At 33.4% G+C, this 23,809-nt stretch overlaps 5 protein-coding genes across 6 annotated transcripts; 3 read left to right on the plus strand and 2 right to left on the minus strand.

Moving 5' to 3' along the window:
* Nucleotides 1-1,804: 1,804 nt before the first annotated feature.
* On the minus strand, nt 1,805-9,405 carry LOC120773421 (leucine-rich repeat protein soc-2 homolog). 2 transcript variants are annotated; one of them, XM_040103509.1, is made up of 4 exons: nt 9,135-9,405; nt 7,614-8,133; nt 6,975-7,548; nt 1,805-6,919 (listed from the first exon to the last, which is right to left on the minus strand). In XM_040103509.1, exons 2-4 carry the CDS (start codon nt 7,996-7,998, stop codon nt 6,049-6,051), a joined length of 1,830 nt encoding a protein of 609 aa, XP_039959443.1. In that variant the 5' UTR covers nt 7,999-8,133; nt 9,135-9,405; the 3' UTR covers nt 1,805-6,048. The 2 variants fall into 2 exon arrangements, with proteins under 2 accessions (XP_039959443.1, XP_039958623.1); XM_040102689.1 differs by lacking the exon at nt 9,135-9,405 and adding an exon at nt 8,729-8,889.
* A 214-nt stretch (nt 9,406-9,619) lies between these two features.
* Nucleotides 9,620-10,825, plus strand: LOC120775367 (putative lipoyltransferase 2, mitochondrial). The gene has a single exon (XM_040105917.1). It carries the CDS (start codon nt 9,892-9,894, stop codon nt 10,564-10,566), a length of 675 nt encoding a protein of 224 aa, XP_039961851.1. The 5' UTR covers nt 9,620-9,891; the 3' UTR covers nt 10,567-10,825.
* On the minus strand, nt 10,821-12,959 carry LOC120774604 (tRNA (guanine(10)-N2)-methyltransferase homolog). Its single transcript, XM_040104714.1, has 7 exons — nt 12,675-12,959; nt 12,555-12,617; nt 12,112-12,498; nt 11,864-12,053; nt 11,595-11,807; nt 11,225-11,423; nt 10,821-11,159 (listed from the first exon to the last, which is right to left on the minus strand). The coding sequence occupies exons 1-7, from the start codon at nt 12,738-12,740 to the stop codon at nt 10,823-10,825; spliced, it is 1,455 nt and encodes a 484-aa protein (XP_039960648.1). The 5' UTR covers nt 12,741-12,959; the 3' UTR covers nt 10,821-10,822.
* A 448-nt stretch (nt 12,960-13,407) lies between these two features.
* Nucleotides 13,408-17,486, plus strand: LOC120770826 (eukaryotic translation initiation factor 3 subunit A). Its single transcript, XM_040098415.1, has 5 exons — nt 13,408-13,593; nt 13,756-14,840; nt 14,909-15,697; nt 15,769-17,173; nt 17,231-17,486. Exons 1-5 carry the CDS (start codon nt 13,545-13,547, stop codon nt 17,278-17,280), a joined length of 3,378 nt encoding a protein of 1,125 aa, XP_039954349.1. The 5' UTR covers nt 13,408-13,544; the 3' UTR covers nt 17,281-17,486.
* An 826-nt stretch (nt 17,487-18,312) lies between these two features.
* Nucleotides 18,313-22,042, plus strand: LOC120782263 (CUE domain-containing protein 2). Its single transcript, XM_040114432.1, has 4 exons — nt 18,313-19,092; nt 19,159-19,396; nt 20,215-20,381; nt 20,456-22,042. Exons 1-4 carry the CDS (start codon nt 18,779-18,781, stop codon nt 20,640-20,642), a joined length of 906 nt encoding a protein of 301 aa, XP_039970366.1. The 5' UTR covers nt 18,313-18,778; the 3' UTR covers nt 20,643-22,042.
* The last annotated feature ends 1,767 nt before the right edge of the window (nt 22,043-23,809 follow it).

Genomic DNA, 23,809 nt, shown 5'->3' on the forward strand with positions numbered 1-23,809 from the left:
TTACGCGATTATGGCCGAGTTAACAACAGCGCGCCAGTCGTTTCTTCTTTTCGCTACGTGGCGCCAATTGGATATTCCAAGCGAAGCCAGGTCCTTCTGCACTTGGTCCTTCCAACGGAGTTGAGGTCTTCCTCTTCCTCTGCTTCCCCCGGCGGGTATTGCGTCGAATGCTTTGAGAGCTGGAGTGTTTTCATTCATCCGGACAACATGACCTAGCCAGGGCTGCCGCTGTCTTTTAATTCGCTGAACTATGTCAATGTTGTCGTATATCTCGAACAGCTCATCGTTCCATCGAATGCGATATCCGCCGTGGCCAATGCGCAAAGGACCATAAATCTTTCGCAGGATTTTTCTCTCGAAAACTCGTAACGTGGACTCATCGGTTGTTGTCATCGCCCAAGCCTGAAAGTGAGCGACTTATAGAGTTCAGCTTTTGTTCGTCGAGAGAGGACTTTACTTTTCAATTGCCTACTCAGTACGAAGTAGCACCTGTTGGCAAGAGCAATCCTGCGTTGGATTTCCAGGCTGACATTGTTGGTGGTGTTAATGCTGGTTCCTAAATAGACGAAATTATCTACAGCTTCAAAGTTATGACTGTCAACAGTGACGTGAGAGCCAAGTCGCGAGTGCGACGACTGTTTGTTTGATGACAGGAGATATTTCGTGTTGAATTTTCAAATTAATATTTTATTTTAAAGGATCCGATCTGAAATACAAACAGAACTATCAACATCAAGTCTTTGCATGAAAAACTTTTTAGAATATTTTTGTGATGACCGCATGTCCTTGTGCCAAGTATGGGTAAAATCGAGTCAATACCGTATCTATCGGTCAATATGTAAGAAATCTCAATGAAATTCAGAAAAAATCTCTTCCTAATAACCGTGTATCTTCTTGTCTGCCATTATAAATAATGGATGCAAATCCTCCTACTTTAACTAAAATAGTATATACGAAAATCCCATATATCATTGCAGCTTGTGAGAGTATAAAATATGAGGATACATATGAAAAATACTTAAATATTATTAGTAAAAAGTACAATTTTGAATTAAATTTTTTTTTCACTATGAAGAAGGGGACCCTTAAAACAATTGAAATCGATACGGATCGCGCCATATCCAGATTACTGTTAACGTGAATAAAAACAAATAGAAAAAATTTTCTTTTAACTGTTTTTTCATGTTCTATTATACGATAATACACATATTTTATAATTATTACCTTGTTTGTTTGTTTTACACAGCAGACACATTCATCATTTTCGTAAAGAGTTGTCGAGTTAACTGTTATCGTTCGGATATATGGTAGACTTGATACAAATACTCACTGTCGTTCCGAAACCTCCACAGCATTCGTTCTTCTCATGTGGTTTTTACAACAAAATATAATATAAATAGATCCAATAATAAAATTAAAAACCTATTATATTCAAAAGCTTTCCTAATAATTTATAGATAAATATTTAAAGTTCATATATTCTTATTAGTTTCGTATCGGATTACCTTCATTAATGTTTTTTAATATTTAAGACATTAATCTATATTAACTTAAATGCGTTTTATAATTTGTGTTAAACTTTAACATTTTTTCAATAACTACATGAAGGCATATTGTCTCACCGACGAAATGTTTTTCAATTAAACAATTTCTGCTTTTCGGTTAATTAGTTTTGTTGATCATATTTATTTATTTAATTGAAAATGTAATCATTCCACTTTGCTAAAAAAAAACTGTTATAGTTCACTCATAACGGATCTTGATGGCGCCATTGGTTAAAACGAAGTTAAAATAAAGAAAAATATGCTGTTCTTCATTTAAATTACTTTATTGATTTTAAGATACATTACGCCAACAATTACGGCAATAACGAATTCTGCATTTGCAATAATACATACCAAAATAACTCTAACATCTATTTCTTCGTAGTGGTTTTCAAATATTGTTGAAATGTATGTACTTTAGTTTAGTTTACTCACTTATGCACCAAAGTGTTGAAGTTTCCACTGGAAAATAATTTTCAAATATCCCATGCTCAGGAGATCCCGTTAGTCTACTAGTGGTGTTTAAATTTTACACACCACTGTATAATTGTAGTAGCAAAATATGTAATAATATTATTATGATTTTGTGCTAACGCTGTGACAGACCTTTGACACAGCTTCCTCTGTCATTTCTAGTATTCGTATTGATGACAACGGTATGTGTTCCGTTATGACGGTTGTATTTTTAACCGTTTTTTTTAAATTAAACACATACTTTTAATCAATTTTAATACTGCTTATTTCTATTGTTGTATTTTGTATAATGTGCACATATGTTCCGAAGAACTAAATACATACATACGTACATACATATGTACATACTTATGTGCATACATATATTTTATTTTTCTGTGCGTATCGTTCTTACTATTTGTCTAGCCTTCAACAAATGATTGTAGTTGAATAAATCGGAAAGCATATGTACATATATTTATTTGTACATCATATATTCTATAACTGTCATAACATCATACATAGATACAAACATGATATATCATCAGTTGCATACCAGGTTCAATTTTTAATGCTTATTTAATGAATAAAATATTTACATACATAAGTATGTGCAAACATTCATGTAGCTACAAAAGGACATGCATAAATATACATACATACGTGTATGTACATAGATACATATACATATAAACAGTTCTTCCACTTTTGTTAGTTGTTTGAGGCTTGATGTAAACGAAGAAGTGCTGTGCATAAATATAATACATATGTACATATGTACTATATACCGTTGCTCTACAGCTGATAGTCTACGAATGTCTTATATGACTATACTAAAACAAAAATTAAAGATTTAAGGGTCGACAGTTAATTTTCAGTTATAAAGGCTGCCGCAGTAAACATTTTGAACTAGTTTAATGAAATATAAATATAATAATTTTATATTGGTCAAAATATTCGGTTTTAACATATTTTATTTTCAAAAATAAAATATATTTGTAATAAATTTAAAAATATAATATAATATAGAAAGAAGGTACAAAAATTGTCATTTTTTATCATAATTGTACTTTCTCGTTTGCTATGGCTGAGTATTCAAAATCGGGTTCAACCGTTTGGATTACAACAGAAAACGCTTTTGTTATCGATTATCGAAGTCAACAAGTCTCAACACGTGGTATGATTTGCATATTTATATTTATATAAATATGTATGTACATATTTTTACATTTATACTTGATAATAGATAAAAAATAATACTACTCCTAGAGATAGCTAATCTGGAAAAAAAATTGAATTTAACACGGTGGCTGTCGGTGTATCGCCGGTGATTGCATAGGAAATATCTCAATGCTCTTAAATATTTTACATTTTTAATTACTGGATGTTCTGGAAGTCCATTTTTATGTCTTGTCTTGCCTTTGTTTTTTATTAAAAATTTTAATTCTATGTATTTCTAATATTTTGGTTGTAGAAATTATGAATAGCCTTTTCTATGGAAAAATATTTTTCTTAACAAAAAATTTGTACTATATACACACTTACATATGTATAGAGATATCATCTTATAATATCCACTTTCCACTTAAGAGCACCTCAGATGTCCGTCGTTGCATTGACACCTGTGGATTATGTGGAATAATTTTGGCTGCGGGCACCAATGATGCACTGATTGCCAACGTATAAATGAAATTAAAGGGTATTAAACTTTCAGAGTTTAAGTATACCGTTTATGTGTCATAAGATATCGTCAACAAAATCAATCAATCAGCAAATTTACGCGTTCACGGGCACTGAACAACTATTTAAGTATTTATGGGAAGTTTTTCTATGTTAGAAATACGTATAATCAGCAATTTGACATACATACATATATTACAGGTAATATTAAAATTTGGGGTTTCAGCGTGAATAATAGTGTTGATTATGATTTGTTTATTAATTACGCATATACATATTTACTTTATATAAAATACTTTTTGTTGCATATTTCATCGCTTAGAACGTTGCAACTCCACCTTTGCAGTGGAACTGAATCTAACGTTTGCACGGCAAATGTATATACACTTGTATATACAAACAATAATTTTATATTTTAACTTACAGTCACTTATACAAAATACAAATAACTTTTAAACATATTATTAGACAATTCCTTGGCGCTTGTGTTTACATTTTTTATGTTTTTTTATTTATTATTCAATTTTAATTTTATTTATATTTTTTTTATTCCAATTAACTTTTTTGTCTATGTTTTTATTCGTAAGTTTTTGTTCAAAGTCTGCACAAAGATTTCCTAGTTTAAGTATTAGCAAAAAAATATATATATTTATGTACAACAAACAATTGCATAAGCGGAGAATCAATATATACTAAGGATTACTGCTCTTCATTCTATATCGAATATGTATGAATATACATATTTCCATTTAAGATCTCAATACATTCGAAAAAATATCGAATGAAATTATTGAATTTTCTGTTCAATCCACCTATTTTGTTTATAATCGTAGATAACATGGACATTTTACACTTATTTGGAGTATATGTATGTATATATTTTCAATAACATTGGATTACTAGGGATTCATATTTATATACATATGTGATTCATGTACATATGTACACATTTATGTACATTTAAGCATTTGTAAATGATTTTAAAACAACATATGCCGTACAACATATTAGACGGGGCAATTTATTTGAAAATATATTATAGGTTAGTGAAAAAAGAAACAACAAAAGTGCAACTCAGTATAAGACTTCCGCAATAAATTAGAAGGCATATTTTTTTGAATAACAAAATGAATTTCTATAACAAATGTATTGCAAAATACTACATTAAGTGATACATAAAAAATATTACACCTGAACATAAAGTTTTGCTGAAAAATACCGTTCCCGATCCCGCAAGTACAGATATAACTCGATGGATTTCACATTTGCTTGCAAATAACATTGGTATTTTAGGTAGCGAGATCAGAAGTAGTTACTTTCAATTACAGCAATAGAATTGGCTAATTTGATTCAAATTAAATCTTTATTATGTATATAAAATACTTGTGGTACAGAACACAACACACATCAATACATTTTTAATTATACACATTTAAATGTTTTATTTCAATTTTGTATGCATATTATATGCATAAATTTGACTGCATAACAGCTATAGCTATAGTACTTGTTCGTTGAAATAAATGCATGTGTAACTCACACTTGCTTTCTTAAAAAAAATTTAACTTTTTTTTGGGATCACTCCCTTTAAATACACTCATTAAAAATAAAATTTCCAAACACAAATTCATGTTTCAACACACCAGAAAAGTATACATTTTGCCAATTTTTTCCTCGCTTCCTTTCATTGCAATGTGTAACATAATTTAGGCAGTAATTTTTTGCGTCCTTAATAAACATAACACATTTTATATAATATAACATTCACAAGCATATGTATGTATGTATAACATTATTTCGTTTTTCTGATTTATATATGAATTTATAGAACTTTATTTGTTTTAAATTAAAGTTGTTGATTCGTTAGAAGTTACACAAATAGTTTATATTTGTTTACAACTACACAATCCACTAAACAATCAATTTCTGAAGCATTTTTAAAGCTATATTTTGTTTCACCATCACACAATTTTTACAACAGAAAATATTGTTTACAATTCGTTTTCATAATTACTGCGAGTGAGTTGCGCGTAGTAGTTGCAAGACTCCACTCGACATATTCGTCGTTTTTAAGTTTCGTTTTAAAGAAATTATTATTTATAATTAATAATAATTGGTATTGTTATGTTGTTATTATTTTTATATTCTTATTATTCATTAACTTAGCGATGGCAACAATTTTCGGAGATGCACCATCCAATATTTGTAAGTAATAATCTCAAATGATAGTGCATTTCCAAGCACGACGTTGTTAGCGTCGCTGCGTATCCGCCTCTGCCTCCAACTGAAATTCCAAATAGCAATCGTTACTTGTATAAAATGTACGCCATTGTGTACTCCCACCATCACTGACATATCCCAAACCGCTAACTCACATCTGCCTATATGGCGAATGCATTTTCAACCATTGGAGTACTAGAGATGGGCCGCCAGCTTGTATTTCAGGTGGTATTGTGCTCAAAGGACATTTGTCAATGTTTAGGTATTTCAAATTTTGACAAAGTGCCAGCTCGTAAGGTAACTTTTCCAAACATGGATTTTGATTGATATAAAGATTTTCCAGATTCTCCAGCGAGCCAATCTCTTCTGGCAGGTACTGTAAATTATTTTCGCTAACTGACAAATGCGTCAGATTGCTGAGATGACCAATACTGCGTGGCAGTATAGAGATCTGATTTGTTTGCAAAATTAATTTTTGTAATTCGTGTAATAAACCGATTTCGTTGGGCAGCACTTCAATGCGATTCTCTTCTAGGTCGAGAATACGCAGTTTGCGCAGATTACCTATGGTACTAGGAATCTTTTTGAGCATGTTGTTGGATAGTACCAAAATTTCTAGATTCTGCAGATTCATTATGTCATCCGGTAATTTTTGTAAAGCATTTGTGGCCAAATTCAATTCGACCATATTAATCCAAGTTCCTACATCGAGCGGTAAAGCAGTAAGCACATTTTCTTTCATATTGAGTTTTGTGAGGCCTTTAGCTCGTGAAAATATTCCATATGGTATTTTGTCGATACGATTATGTTCCAGATTAATGCTATAGACGTTGGTAAATTGAGCAGGCCCACCAGTTGGGTAACTGGTAAAAGAGTTGCGTGATAGTGTAATATTTGTAAGTGCACTAAGACTAGCTAAAAGACCATCTGGTAATTGCGTTATACCATTGCCCTCAACATTAAATTCATCCATGAATTTGCAATTTTTCAGCGATGCCGGAATACTTGATAGTCGATTGTATCTGCAGAGAGAACGCTTTATGCATACATATCATTAAATTAACTATGTCCGCTTACCTCAAGCCTAATCGTACTAAGCTCTTCAAGTTGCCAATGGTTTCCGGTATGTCCAATAGTTCGTTGTGCTGCAAATCAAGTGCACTCAAAGTTACACATTTACCTATTTCTTCGGGCAAATGTTCCAAGTGGTTGTGTGAGACATCCAGTGTTGTTAAGTTTACCAATGCACCGATGGAGGAACCCAATTCTCGAATTTTATTTTCACGCAGACTCAACATAGTCAAATTAGTTAAATTGCGTATATCGGCAGCCACAGCGATAATGCGATTAAAACGCAAGTAGAGCGTGGTAAGAGAACGCAGCCGATAAATCACCGAAGGAATTTCCGCAAGCTTATTGTGTCTTAAATCAAGTACTTTAAGCTGCCTACAATTTTGTAACGACTCTGGTAAAGAAGTTAGCGAGTTTTCGTTTAAAGCAAGTGTCTTTAAATGCACGAGACACCCTATTTCAGTCGGCAGTTGACTAATCTTGTTGCTGTATAAATAAAGTTCCGTAAGATGAACGCAGTCTCTTACTGAAGTTGGTATAACTGTGACGGAGGACTTGCTTAGATCCAAGCGTTTTATACCTGAAACATTAATTGAAAAAAATATGGGAAAATAAATAATATATTATATTACATGTTATATTTACCTTCTTCCCGACAACGCTGAAGAGCTTTAACAACGTCCTGATCAGCTTGTATTGGTTTACTTTTCTTTGTAGTTGGCTTGGGTTTATTAGATTCCGGGTGTTTCACCGTTACCATCTTCGGACGTGTTTCCGGTGGCATTTCGTTGTTATTTCCAAAATTACTACCGCTGGCACCGCTGCCACTGTGTGTTGGATTATTTGAAAGGTTCGTCGTTAAAGCTGCGGCGCAGCTACTGCTGCTATTGCTGCTTCCAAAACAATGTGTGGTCAATACACCACCACTACCGTTTTTCCCACCAACGTTCGTACTTTCCACTGCTGCTGCGTCTTCCGATGCCAAAGAGGATGATGATGCTGTAGCGCCGGCAGAGGAACACAGGTTCATAATTTTTCCCAGCGTTGCGTTTGATGCCTACAGTTTGTTGTCCAAATTCGTAAGCAACAAGTCTTTGCAATGATTTTCCTTCGTAATTTCGAGATTTAATGGAATAATTAATGACTCACTGATAACTTTACTGGGCTATCCAGAAAAAAAAGAAAAATTTAGTCATGCTTTGATAACGAGAAATAAAAACACAATAATTGAATTTGCATATATTTCAGATTTATTGAAACGCGTGCTGATATGTGGATCCTTTATGAGGAATTTCTAAATAAATAAATTAACCAGTTGTGGTATTGTTGAAGGGTAATTAACCCATATATCTACTTTCATAGTTTTTTTTTTTATTCTCAAAAATATATTTACGCTCACAATATGTTGATTTTGAAGAACTTTTTATTTTGGATCTATAGCTTCTACAATTGCTCTTTAATATTTGTTAGACTTCCGCCGGGTAATACTACATTATATTATGAATCAATATGAAAGTATGTACACAAATATATACATACGTATGGTTTTCCGAGTTAAGCCCATTTAAATAACTTTGCAATCAATTTCGACAACAGGCATTAAGTTTAAGTAGAAACAAACCTTATCACAGGATGATATACAAATTAGAAATGAATGTGCAACGAAATTGCCAGTTTTTTACTTGATACACAAATTCAAACAAATCACTTCGAAGAAAAAGGAAAAATGTTTGATATGTAAATATTCATAATCAACGCACCAGTTTACCCAAGGTTTAGGTACTAATGTTACCAATATAGAACTTAATCACAATCCATTTCTAGCAATATATATATCGGTAGATATATTTCTCTACCTTTTTTAAATAAAATTCTTTAAACTTTTTTAGTATTCTTTAAGTCTTGCAGAATGGTTCCTATATTTTGACATTTCTCTCTTTCATTCTTTTTGAAGGGTTGCTGCTTGCCTGATAAGAAAACAACCACTGTCAAATGAAAATTATACCACTTTACAATGAAAAAAAGAAGAACAAGTGTTGAAGCATTATTAATTTTATCACAACAATTTTTTTCTTATATTTTATACAAGCCATCTCAGTTTAGTGGTCTTAGATTGTTGGTTACACAAACAAACTTCAAGTTTTCGTAAACAAATTGAATGTATACCTTTAAAGATCACTTTTCGTGCCAATATACTCTTGTTGTATTATTCTGTAAAAATTGCCCACAAAAATTGATTTTTCATTTTATACGCATACTTCGAGTAGGAAGTTTTTTTCTCAACAGTCACATAAAACTATCAATTGCAATGTATTTCATTCATAATTTAAATTTCGAATAAATTTTACCAATCTAGTTATATTTTGTGCGAATAATTTGACATTTTATTTTAAATATCACTGAATTACTTTCACTTGTCTGCAAACAAATGTCCCGTCTAATAAATGATTAGAGAATGTGAATACGAAATTTTTCGCACAAGAGTTTGTGAGTTTCACGAGATGAGATTCGCAAAACGCATGCGCTGTAAGAACACAATTTTTAAATCCTGTAATAAGACTGCCAAAAGCTTTAAAATCTTTTCTTCTAAATTTGAAATTGATTACGCTGTTCGTAGAACTTGAATCTGATAACCGGAAAACATAAAAATATAGATATGACATAAGAAATTTGTGTAAACATTTAGTAAGAATCTGCAAGTGTAAGCACCTTATTACTGGTACCATGAGAGTGTTTTTTGATTGATTAAAAAGAGATGTGGGCTTCAATAGTGCTATCAGCTGTTCTTTAAGCAAAAGGATGCCAGCTGATGTTTAATAAAAAAGGAATCAGCATGAGTAAAATATAACTAATCTATATATCTATAAGAAAGTTTTTACTGTACAACTAGTAAAGTATAAAGAATGTAGTTATAATTCAACAAATGATGAAAAAAACGATTCCTTTAGTTAACATTGTAAATGCTGGACATCATGGTTACGAGTCAGGATTAAAACTGCAAAAGCAACTAAGTAATCAGAAAGCGGAAGATTGGGCCAATTTCCGTAATTATCTAATTTTACAGCAACATGATCCAGTGTATACTATAGGTATACGAACGAAGAATTATTCATATGCAGATGAACAACGTTTACGTAAATTGGGAGCTGAGTTTTTTCGTACAAATCGTGGCGGTTTGATAACCTTTCATGGACCAGGTCAATTAGTTGCATATCCCATATTACATTTGCATCAATTTCAACCGAAAATGAGATGGTATGTTGCTACATTGGAGAAGACTGTTATTGAAACCTGTCGCAAAATGGGTATTCCCCAAGCTACTACTACATCAGATACTGGCATATGGGTAGGAAATAACAAGATTTGTGCAATTGGTGTACATGGCTCTCGATATGTTACAACACACGGCATAGGTCTTAATTGCTGTACCGATTTACGTTGGTTCGAACACATTGTTCCTTGTGGTATTGAAGGAAAAGGTGTTACTTCATTGAGTAATGAGCTACAACGCAATGTATGTGTAGAAGAAGCAGCGAAAGTCTTTGTACGATGTTTTGCAGAACATTTTAATTGCCAAATACAAGATAATATGCAATGATTTTATAAATATTTTTTCATATTAGTGGTACATTTTTACTTTATATACTTAGCTTAAGAAATATATTGGATCATAGTAACAATCTGTGTCTTATCGATATAAACGAAGTAAACATTTTATATATTGCTGGTCAGAAAATTTATCTAAATACAGGGCCATTGTTATAGGAATCTACTTACGTGGTTACAACTTTGATATTACGTGTTCGAGTAGAGATTTCAGTTATAACGGGAAATAAAACAATGTCAAAGGAATCCTATTTAAACCGAGATTTATTTAAATTATTTTTTGCCTCTTTGCTGTCTATAATCACTTTTCCTCTTTTTAGCGCCTCTATTCGACCAAGCTCACGTTGCTCTGCTTTTCGCATGCGCCTCTCTGTGCGCGATTCTGGGGCATTATTAAAATACCGATCACGAAAATCATACGAATTCGAAAGCTGGGATGAAAGTTGGTCACTGTCAGGTGAATTAATATCACGTTTTTCATAAGTCAGTAATCTACGAGAAGTAAGGCCTGAAAGTGGCTGTTCTGAATTACCGACCAAAACTAGGCTTCTGTGTTGCGGTATCATTTCGCTGGTGTAGTCATCTCTATAAGAAAAAATATACTTATATAAAATTATTGCCATTATTAAAAAAAAAAACATTAACAATACCTATGATACGGTAGCCAGCACACCAAGCGTCCACCTACTTTTAAGTGATGTGCGGAAAAATGAAGAAGATCGACATAAAGTTGCTGTAAAGAATAATGCGAGGTAGATGGATAGTGGGGCATATCTTTAGATCGTGTATTTTGCTTTGAAGTCATCTTTGATTCTACTTTTTCAGTCGACTCCCGAATGCCATACGGTGCTGAATATGTAAATACAGAAAAGTTATATCATTAAGGATTATGAAACCAAATTACTTTATCTCATTTACAAAAAGTATTTTTTCTATGTAATTATTTAGATTCTTCCCTTCTTTCAAAGAGTATAAATTGTTATATAATATTTAGTTTAGAAACTCATAAGACGTACTTACGATCTGTTATAATGGCATCAAATTCAACTCCTTCTCGCCAAAGCGGGTTGGAGAAATCTGATATTATTACATCTATATATCGATCGCCACATCCATATTGTTCTAAATTGGCACGCACTCTTTCATCCCTTTCTCGAACTTTTTGTGTAATACGACTTGGACGTGAACGGCCATGGAGCATCATGAAGTCTATGTCGGCTCCAAGAACATAACCTGTAATATAAATGTAAATGCAAAAAGCTCTTGTAAATAACTTTAATTTTACATACCACCAAACTTTGCTGCACTCACCAGAAGAGATCCCGTACCTACGAAAGGATCCAGAACTAAGTCTCCATTGTTAACAAGAGCTTGATTTACCATAAGTAGACTCAACTGGGCATCCATACTAGTGTTTCCAATAAATTTACGTTTTTTCAGAGAAAGTTCCTTTATGAGATCTCGTTGACCATTGGCAACCTTTAGTAAACCAACAGTTAATTATAAAAAAAAAAAATATCTAATAAACAAAAGTTACCAGGCGCCCAAAAAGTATATCATCTGGCTCAGAAGGAACTGCAGTTGGATCTAGGCCATAAAATTCGATATAACACCACTCTGTTTGAGGTGTTTTTAAATCGACTTCACCTTGAAATGGTAAGTACTCCAGTGTCTCAATTTTTTCAACTTTTTCTTTTTGCGAAATGTGTTTGTTATAGGTCTCAACAACGATTTTAAATGATTTTTGTTTATATGGATTCATAAGGTTTTCTTTGGTCTTTATACTATCTTGTAATTTTTCGTGAAAACTTTTTAGGTTATCTGAGTAGCCCCATAGTTCATATATACTACGCAGACTAACAGAGCGCGAAGCAAACTTAATAGCTGATTCTTCATTGGCAAATTCGACAATCCAAAACGGTTTCTGTTTATCAAAAGAAATTAAAAACTTATAAATTATGTTTATAAAGAGCTTCTTACCAGTGTATTGTCATTTAATTTTCGATGCTTCAATCCAAACAACTTAATGATTGAGTTGAATTCCTGAAGAAGTGGTAGTATTAGATAAAATATTTTACAAAAATAAATGCATCCACTTACGGCAACACGGAAATCTAAATGTTCTTGTGCAAACCACAAAATATATTTCTTCCAACTGTTTGTCATCTTTCAAATTTAATTAATTATGAAGTAAATATTGGAGCTTTGGTTTATTTCTGGTTGTGTTTGCTAGTGATGTATCGATAATTAAAATTCAAAATCGGTCTTCCTGTCGGAACAGTGTTGTCGATTTATTCAATACGTAGTGTAACAGAATATAGTTTTGCTTCCTAGCAAGCTTCAGCGGAGCGACTCCGATATATTCAGTTTCAAGGGTTCACCATCCATGAAATGCGATGAACGGGACAAGGACGGAGACGACTAGGTCCTTGAGATAGTTAATACAACATAATAGATATAAAGGAGTACAAGAGCGTCTAGCCACAATCCGCATCAGAGCAAAAATTTTCACCAAATTTAGTCAAATACTACTAAATGTACTCTACTACAAATAAAGTAGAACCCTGTCCACGTGGTAATTTTACGATCCACAACTTTCTTCTAAAATCGTTGCTTTTTAAAATAATTCATGTTGGTTTAATTTACAATCATTATGACAAATTTTGTATATTCAAAGACATATTTTACATAAAATTTACATACTAAAACATATGAAAGGTTACTATGTACAACTTTATTTGGTGGTAAACTCAGAGGAATTACTTTGAAATATAAAAATGTGTAAAGAGGCGTAATTCAATGCAACCCTGAGCAAATGTCAACTCGGCCATTTTGCTGAAATTTCGACGGTGCATAGAGGCAGGCCGACGAACTTCACAAATATTCTGCTTCAAAAACGCATATTATTTGCGAAAATAATTGAAAATTAGCAGTTTAAGTGATTGGTTCTAAATATTTGATAAAATAATCATGGCGCGCTATACTCAACGTCCGGAAAATGCTCTGAAAAGAGCAAATGGTAAGTGCATACAAATGTGTATAAGACCATGCTGCCGAAGACACAGGTTTTGCTTTCGTGGTAAACGGGTGACGATGCGCTCAACTGTCACAATACATATACGTTTAGAACTACAAATACAGATTTATCCAAAATGATTTTACCTTTTATCTATCTATACAGAATTCATTGAAGTTGGAAAGCCTTTGCGTGCTTTGGACACCCTTCAGGAGGTATTCCGTAACAAGCGCTGGAACTATGCCTACTCCGAGACCATTATTGAACCACTTATGTTTAAGTATTTATACTTATGTGTGGAGTTGAAAAAATCACATATCGCTAAGGAGGGTTTGTTCCAATACCGCAATATGTTTCAGCTGGTGAATGTGAATTCTTTGGAAAATGTAATTCGAGGATATTTGCGTATGGCCGAAGAACACACTGAGGCCGCACAGGCTCAGTCGTCGGCAGCAGTTGCCGTTTTGGAGTTGGACGATCTGGACAATATTGCTACACCTGAAAGCATTTTAATGAGTGCCGTATGTGGTGAAGATGCACAAGATCGTTCCGATCGCACAATCCTATTGCCATGGGTAAAGTTTTTGTGGGAATCTTATTGCCAGTGCTTGGAATTGTTGCGTGTGAATACGCACTGTGAAGCCCTGTACCACGATATCGCTCGCATGGCATTTCAGTTCTGTTTGAAGTACAATCGCAAGAGTGAGTTTAGACGTTTGTGCGATAAGTTGCGAAAGCATTTGGAAGATATTTGTAAAAGTACTACCCAAACTACTGGTGTCTCAATAACTAAACTTGAAACACAACAGTTGTGTTTGGATACAAGGCTTTATCAATTAGATTCTGCTATACAGATGGAGTTATGGCAAGAGGCGTATAAGGCCATTGAAGACATACACGGTTTGATGGCATTGTCAAAGAAAACGCCAGTGCCAAAAACAATGGCAAATTATTACCAGAAATTAGCAATGGTTTTCTCCAAGGCTGGAAATCAACTTTTCCATGCTGCAGCATTGTTGAAGCTGTTCCAGTTGACACGCGAATTGAAGAAAAATTTAACAAAGGATGACATGCAACGTATGGCTTCTCATGTCCTTATAGCAACAGTTTCGATCCCACTGCCCTCGGCTCATCCAGAATTCGATCGCTTCATTGAAGCCGATAAGAGTCCACTAGAAAAAGCTCAAAAATTAGCTGTGCTACTCGGTCTCCAACAGCCTCCAACGAGGGCTTCTTTAATTAAGGAAGTTGTGAGTATAAGTAATATATGTTTTGTTTTCCATCAATTATTAATCCCTCTTTTTAAACTAAATTATAGGTCAGGCTAAATGTACCGCAGTTAGCTTCTGAAGAGTTCAGAAATTTATATAACTGGTTAGAAGTTGATTTCAACCCCTTGAATTTATGTAAGCGTGTGCAAACTGTTATCGATGTTATTGAAAGCGCTCCCCCAGAGAACAACTTGTTGGCACCTTATATAAAATCATTGAAAGATGTTACAATTATGCGATTGATTAGAGAAATTTCACAAGTTTATCAGAGTATTGAATTCAGCCGTTTGTTACAACTAGCATCGTTCTGCAATATTTTCGAACTCGAAAAGTTGTTGGTCGAGTCCGTGCGTCATAATGATATGCAAATTCGAATTGATCATCAAAAGAAATGTATTTACTTTGGAACTGATTTAACCGAAAGTCAGAGGGAAGATCACCCCGATGGTCCAACATTACAGTCAATGCCTTCTGAGCAAATTCGATCACAACTGGTTAACATGGCAACTGTTTTAAATCGTGCTGTATCGGTTGTCTATCCAAATCGTGAAAAAGATCAACGTGCCAAACTTCGGGCTCAGATGGTGTATCACTATCACGAGATCAAGGATCGGGAACATCAACGTATTTTGCAACGTCAAAAGATTATCGAAGATCGTAAAGAATTTATTGAAAAGCAGAATAATGCACGTGAAGAGGAAGAAGCACGTCGTTTGGAAGAAGAAAGTCGCAAGGCGAAACTTGCCGAGCAAAAGAGGCTGGAGCAGGAGAACGAAGAGCGCGAGAGAAAGCGCCATCAAAATGAAATTGAAGCAATTAAGGTCAAGAGCCTAAAGGTAAATCGAATTAAAATCTCGTTTTAATTTTCCTATAAATACTGACTTACATATTGTACATTTTTTTCCAGGATAAAATGCAACAAATTTCGCAAACCGCACACGGTAAAAAGATGCTTTCTAAATTGGATGAAGAAAGTATTAAAAAGTTGGATGCGGAACAAATCGCGGCTAAGGAATCTGAAGAATTGCAACGCGAACGCAAAGAATTACAGTCGAAACTCAAGTCCCAAGAGAAAAAGATCGATTACTTCGAGCGAGCTAAGCGAATGGAGGAAATACCTCTTTTTGAAAAATATTTGGCCGAAAAACAAGTTAAAGACAAAGAGTTTTGGGAAGCACAAGAACAACAGCGCATTGAGACCGCTATTACAGAACGTAAAGACGCTGTCGCACAACAGGAGCGTTTGAAACGCATGTATGAGGATCGTGATGTCTTCCTAGAGGCCTTGAAGAAGGAACGTGCATCATTGTATGTCGAAAAACTAAAGAAATTCGAAGTCGCTTTGGCCGAAGAACGTAAGCGTTTGTTAGCACATCGTTGCGAGATGCGTCGTCAAGAACGTCGCCGTCAATGGCTTCGTGAAAAGGAAGAAGAACGTATGCGCAAAGAAGAGGAAATTCGTAGAGCAAAGGAGGAAGAAGAAAGGGCTATTGCTGAAGCTTTGCGCAAGGAGCGCGAAGCAGAAGAAGAGAAAAGACGTATTCAATATGAGAAACAACGTGCTAAGGAAGAGGAAGCTGAGCGCCGTATACAGGAAGAACGTGAACGCTTGGCTCGTGAAGTGGCTGCTGAAAATCGTGAAAAGGGCGGTGATAAGGATCGCGATCAATGGCGACGAGGTGATCGTGGCGAACGTGGCGAAAGAATAGAACGTAGTGATCGCACCGAACGTGGTGATCGTATCGAACGTGGTGGCGATCGTACCGAACGCGGAGAACGTGGTAACGCTTCTAACACCGAATGGCGTCGTGAGCGTCCAGAACGCGTTGAACGTGGCGAACGGGTCGAGCGTGCTGAACGTCCAGAGCGTGGCGATCGTTTTGAACGTAAGGAAGGTGAAAGTGGCGGATCCGACTCATGGCGTGTTCGTCGTGATCCCGACCCAGCAGCTCCTCGTGCGGGTGGTCCCGGAGTTGGACGCGATAATCGTGAAGCACGAGACGGCCGTGACGGTGGAGATAAGTGGCGCCGTGGTGGCACCGGAGCTGGTGGCCTTGGAGGCGCTCCCAGACGCGATGATAGGGAAAGTCGTGAGGGCGGTGGAAACTGGCGAGATGCGCCACGTAATGATCGTGAACGCGACAATCGAGATATGCGCGACAATCGCCGTCGCGATGAACGAGGTGATAGACGTGATCGTGACCGCGGAGCAGGTGGTGGTGGCAAAGATTCCGGAAGTTGGAGAATGGAACGACCTTCTGGTCGTGATGACAAGGAAAGAAGTGCTCCCAAACGCGAACCTCAAGAAAAAGGTTAGAAATTTATTTGTCTTTTCTTTGTTGAATTATTTTTAATTATGCAATTTGTAGAGAACAAAAGTGGGGATGATGGCGAGTGGACTAATGTAAGGCGCCGTTAAGTATGGACGCACAAGTAAATATGACGTTAACAATAGGCCAGAACTAAAACAAATATTTCGATGTAAACGTGCAAAAAGCAAAAATGTTGCGAGAAACGTTTGCTGAAATCCTAAATCATTAATACTTACTATTTTAAAAATTGCAGATTGATTGAACTTCGTGCAGTTGTCATTTATATACACATATTCTTATATGCTTCGCTTAGTCTATTGTTAAATAATGGAAATTAACTCGTAGTACTTCAAAAAATATGTACATGCTATGAGTGTATTGAAAGGCATATTTGCAATTTCTTCAAATATCAATAAATATATACATATAAACATAAAATAAAATGAAAACTGGATGCATTTTTTTTACTTTCGCTTAGCTTTTAATTACAGAATAGATATTCCATAAATGTAGTCATATGGCGAATATCACTTTAATTTGGAAAAATCTTAAAAATGTGATATTTATTACTTCTCAAAACCGATTTATTGAAAACTTGTTAATTCCCTAAAACTCGAAAAGTCCCTTAGGCCAATGTTGTTACCATATTGAGAAAATTTACAACCTGCTGAAATATAACAAGCGAGAACATCAATATTAAAGACTTTTGAGTTCATGCTGGATATCCTATCATTTTTTAGTGGATCTTTATATTAGAATGGCTTCTGAGAATTTTGACAGAAATATTTTTGAAATTAGTAATACCATAATTTCATTCTCTTTATTTGTTAGAATGCGTTTGGCAGAAAAATTTATAGGTATAAGAATGATTTCTTCCTGCAACTGTATTAACAGGAAAGTTTGACAGTTATTTCATTTATCACACTGCACATAACTGTTCACCTTTGACATAGAAGACAGCTGATTTATGCCCGGGAACAGTTTTAATATTAGTAAATTAATTATATGGCAATAAAATATACTTTATGATATCTATTTAGTTATCTTCTTTTTCTTCTTTCGTAAATATAAGTGGCAACACCTTATACTTGCTTCATTATTTACATATATTTTCACGGTTTGACAATTTTATTATCGATTGTGTTTGGTCGTGTAAAGTGCATAGAAAACGAAATTAATTCATAAAATTATCCGGAAGCAGTTATAAATATTTAAACAAGCTTTTTTGTTTTTCTTGTGCATTTGGGTTAATTTTGATATAAAGTTAAAACCTAAGTACTGAAGTTGAATTGTAATACCAAAAAAAAGTGGACTAAACAGCAACGATAATTTAGAATGGTGAGAATATCCAAGCAAGGTATACCAGCGGAAAGGCAAAGAGACCAAAAACGCATATAAAAAAACAAAGCAAAAAGGAAAGGGACTTTTCAGGCGTCGTCGTCGTCGTTTTCTTGGTATACAGATTTGTATTGCAAGCGGTACAACAACTTTGAATACATTACAAACATTTTGGATTTGAAAATTTTTATTACACTGATACATATAATACAGAAGTAAATTGAATTGTGCACAAGCTTTCCCACAATCTAAATTAAAAATTTCACAATGACCAACATGGAGAAGCAACATGAAATGGTAAAACGCAGTCTGGTGCAATTCATTAGTGCCCACATTCCAGGTGCAGATTTTAGTGTAGTGGACGAAATAGTTTTGCAGTATATTATTTCCATTTTGGAGGAAGCTTCACAAGATCCATGTTTCGATGTTGAAGATTTCGTCGAAATGATGGGCGCTTATTTTGCCGAGTTTTCCTCAATTGACCAGGGTATTATTTGCGAATGGATATATAAATTGGCAAATGAATTGAACGAAATGGAAAAGAATCAAGGAAATCAAAGTTCTACAAATTTATCCTTGAAGTATGTTATATCTATTAACTAATTAAGAAGCAATTATATTTTTAAAATTCATATATTTAATTTTAGTTCTTTGAGTCTTTCTGATATTATACCCGAATCAAAGTTACGTGCACGTAATGCTTCCATTTCTGAAAAGGATGAACACGCCATAAATGGCAGCTGCGCAGGTGGGGCCGGGCCCAAGCGCGCACAGCATTTATCAGAAACTAGTGATGGTGGTTCTACTGATAGCTCAACTTGCGATTATTATTTGGATGAAGCCGAGGTTTTGCAAGAAATGTTTCCAGACACAGCCTATGTAGAGGTGCGTATATGTAAAAAAATATAATTATTATTATACACTTGTTTGGCCTATTGTAGACAATTGATTTTTAAAACATATAATCCATATACATATGTTCTTTATTCTACACATAAAAAATGCAAATTTGAATTTTTTGAATGAGTTTTTCGGTATAACTTTTGCAAAATTTTTAAAGTCTAGATTTCATACATATATAGTGTTATAATTAAATATTGATACAATCTACTACTTCTGCGTAAATTTTTAAGAATTTTTTTGCATCACGTTCGTTTGTCGTACTTTATTCCATGCTTACCTCGAAGCTAGGAATCTATGAAGTATGTACATATGCAATGCAATTTTTCACTTGTCCTTTTCTAGTAGTAGTGGTAGTCATTTTTCGGAACCGCTGATGTCGAACCGGCATCTTTATTCGGGCAATGCCTATCAACGCCGCTCCATTCTACGAAATTATTTCAGGATATTATCATAATAGTATATATCGATAAAATTGAAGCCCTTGTATGGAAAACGTTTTTACTTGACAGATTACCTTCAAGAAATTTAGCTGTTATTATTGTTCAAAGCAACGCTATAATCTTGCGAAAAAATTATTCAGAAAGTTTTCCCCTTATTTGCTCTGAACAATGCACCTGTGAAAAGTATTATAACTTCGATGATGCCGAATTTGTCTGTTTTACGTGTTTATTATAGTGTTCCGTTTTTTTCTGCCACAAGTTTTTACATTGCTAAATTCTATCACACATAATAATGAAAAGTAAATTAAAATTTCGAAGACTAGTATACATATTACATACATTCAAATTCTCTTTATTTAGGTAAAACATTGCATTGCTATAGCTAAAGGGGATATTGACAGCGCAACACAAATTCTATTGCACCGCCAAGAGACTGGCCAAAGTTTGACCGACAAATCCATTACAATTACTGGACGTAAAAATATTGTTGTAGATGATGCCGAACTAAAAAATCGTATTATTGAGAGGTTCATTGATCGATACTTACATTTTTTGAGGTAACATTTATAGCTAATAATCTTTTTTTTCTACCTACCTGCAGATACTCATACGTTGATAAAAATGCAACTCAGCGTGAATACAAGCCAATGGTACCGAAATTCGAACCAAAGAAATTGGTTCGCTATAGAGATAACAAGATTGTTTCATTGAAAGGCGAACGTTATACAGAAGTTAAGCGCGACGAGGAAGCTGAGTTAAAAAAACCCAAAAAGCAACTTCAACCGTAACTAAAGTTGTTGAAATCCTGCTATAAATATTTTATAAAAAAGTTAAAACTGCTAAAACAAGAACAAAAGCAACCACTTGACGAATATAACAAGCAACCGCTTCAACATTTAAATCACCATTTGATATTTAAAAATTTGAAACAAATTATCACTACTATATCACTGATAATTGCACATAAAAACGAACCCACACTACCAATAACACTCAAACAATTGCATACGCTAAAAGGAACTAAACTATTGGTTGAGATACTTGAAATCTCAACGACGATTCATGAAAACCAACAAGTTACAAATTTTGCTGTTACAGCAACAATTCTAATATTGAAGTCATTAATCTGCAAAATTACATTGCTCCCTAAGCGATTTGTAATTTTCAAAGCGCTCGAATACCAATGTAAAACTAATTCCAATTCCGTATTCCCAAGCGCTTATAATACGACAGCGAAGTGCATTTCAAATTTAGACTCTAGATGTGAAACTTTTGTGATTTCCAATACTATTACTAGGATAATTGAATATTTATTGTACACAAAATCTCACGGCCATACGAATTTTGTGTATCGCTGCAGCTATTTATCCAATATTTTACAGCGTAAAAGTCAAAATAGTTTTATTATATTTATTTGTAATATTACGTTTATTTTTTATTTAATTTTTATTTTATTTATTGAATTAGCGTGGAACGCTTTACAAATATCCTATAATTATTTAGTAATATTTATTGTTTTTGGTAAGCAACAACAAGAACATAAAATTAGTGGTAATTTAAAATTTTTATGAGTTAATATTTTGTTTCGAGAAATAAGTTGATTTTACAACTGTCGATATTTGCTACTACTATTTAATAGGAAATTATGACAACGTCGGTACGCTGATGGTTTTGCATGGAGCTAGCATTGTGATAAATGCATAAGCGAAAAAGAGCAAACCATCCGCAACAAAACTATATGTATGTACAAGTATATGTAAAGCTCGAGTCTGCTAAACGAAATTTATAAATTTATTTCATACGCCTGCGGTGCCTAAGTTCAATTAAATTCCGGCTCTTAAGTGCAATAGCGTGCTGCTATTGTGTATAAGTTACAAAATATATGATTTAATTAAAAATGGTAAAAAAAAAAACAAATTATAACATATAAGTATTTATTAACAATTTATTGTTAGCAGTTCACGAATTTCGAATTAACTTTTCGCTAGTTATTGTCTGAAGCCAACAATTAATTTCTTTTGCTTTGCACTAATCGGTTGAAGCAGCACTTACATACATATGTAGATAGAAAATACGACCGATAGACATGTCTTTAAGACGCACGAGCTCAAATAGACTTATGAATTTACCTATAGCTATGTTTATAATGCAAATATAGTAATTTTTCAAGATGATGTTTTATACTGTATTTTAATGTGTAATTGAATTGAATGATCGAAGTGTTAACAAAATATGGATGAAAGTGCGAAGTGCGAAAAGAGTTAAAATACGAACGATTTTGAAAAAGACATGCCATACATACATATACATTAATTAACATTCGTAAATCTACGCTTAAACTCGGTTTTTTTTTAATTTATTTTATTGTTATTTTTTTCTATGTTATTGCAATTGAATTTTAACTTTTCATATAGAAGTTATTACTTTTTTAAACGCACATGCTAAATAACACATAAAAAGCGTTATTTTTTAAGTTAATACAGTGGACATTTTCAAAAGTTATTAAAAATTGGATATGCCATTTAGAGCCTTTCTGAATTCTAACCTATACATGTAAATTGAACTGAATTGTTTGATTTGCACTTATTTTACTTTATACAGCTAATAGAACAAAACAGAACCTTATTACCGAAAGCTAAAACTCAGCTATTGAAGCAAAAGTTGCCAAAAAGTTGAAATAAAAAGGAAATAAATAGAGTAATCAATAAATCCTAATAATACTAGTCTCACATCTAGATGTAAATGAATGCGATTTGCCATTTTTGCTGGATGAATAAATGTATGAATACGCTAAATTGGGAGCACATTGGTTTTACGACACCGTATTTACTACCATAATACAAAAAAAAAAAAGAAAAAAACACTCACATAAACACACAGAAAACAGCAATACACAAGAATGTGTTTTGCAGTGCAAACGCAACTGCATTTTGCAAGCGTTATACCAAAATTTAAACTCACTAAAATTAAAAACAAAAAAAGTTGTAACTTAGTGTGCTTCAATGTAATTCCTAGTAAGCTACATAAAATGCGAACTTACCTACATACATACATATTACATGTTTAACTAAAATTCAAGTCAAGAAAAGTAGTGAAATGATCATAAAAAGTCCTAACTTAAGCATATTAAAGTGTATTAGAAAGAAAAAGAAAAAAACGTTTAAACTTGCTGCTGTTGATTATATAACACAGTTTGCACAAGTTATTTATCCCTTTTTTTTGATTGTTGAAAATGAAATTTAAAAACATGTTAATTTCGATTTATGTTTTATATAAATCAATTATTTTCAAAATATATTTAAAAATAAGTTATATTGCCGCAAATATTTACAATATATTTTAGATTAGTTTCATTATACATTAAAATATAAACTAATTTTTTTTTAGTTGTTACGAGGTTAGGTGTAGTCAGAGACATGAAAAAATTACAGTTTATTATATATATTTTTTGTTTTTTATAAAAGTAAAAACATAGCATTTGGTTTATAAAAAAAATCGCAACAAAAAAATCTTCGATCAGCCATTAGTTTTTATGTTTTGAAAAAGCCGTATAATTATATTTCACTGTAATTTATTTAGCGGTTTTCGAGCTACAGTGCTCACCAGTTAAAAAAACATAGTTTTGAAATAAAAGTTTAAAGTTTTACACAAACTTTCCAGAGCGGCCGAAAAACCTTTGAAAATGATCAAATAATTCGAAAAAATATTTGTCTTCAGATTTTCAGATCATATTTCTAAGCTATTTACGGGTTTCATATAGTCTCACAAAGTTGTAAGTTATGACGAACCGAAAACATTGTGTTGCGAATTTTAATTAAACTCATTTTTGTATGTAATCCAACAACAATTTTTTTTAAAGAAATGTAAAAATTTATGATTTTATGATTTAACGATGCGTTATAACTACTAAGTTGCGAGTCCCCTCATTATACTTTAAGATAATGCAAAATAATCA

Source organism: Bactrocera tryoni, chromosome 1 (genome assembly GCF_016617805.1).
Source record: "Bactrocera tryoni isolate S06 chromosome 1, CSIRO_BtryS06_freeze2, whole genome shotgun sequence".
NCBI lineage: Eukaryota > Metazoa > Arthropoda > Insecta > Diptera > Tephritidae > Bactrocera > Bactrocera tryoni.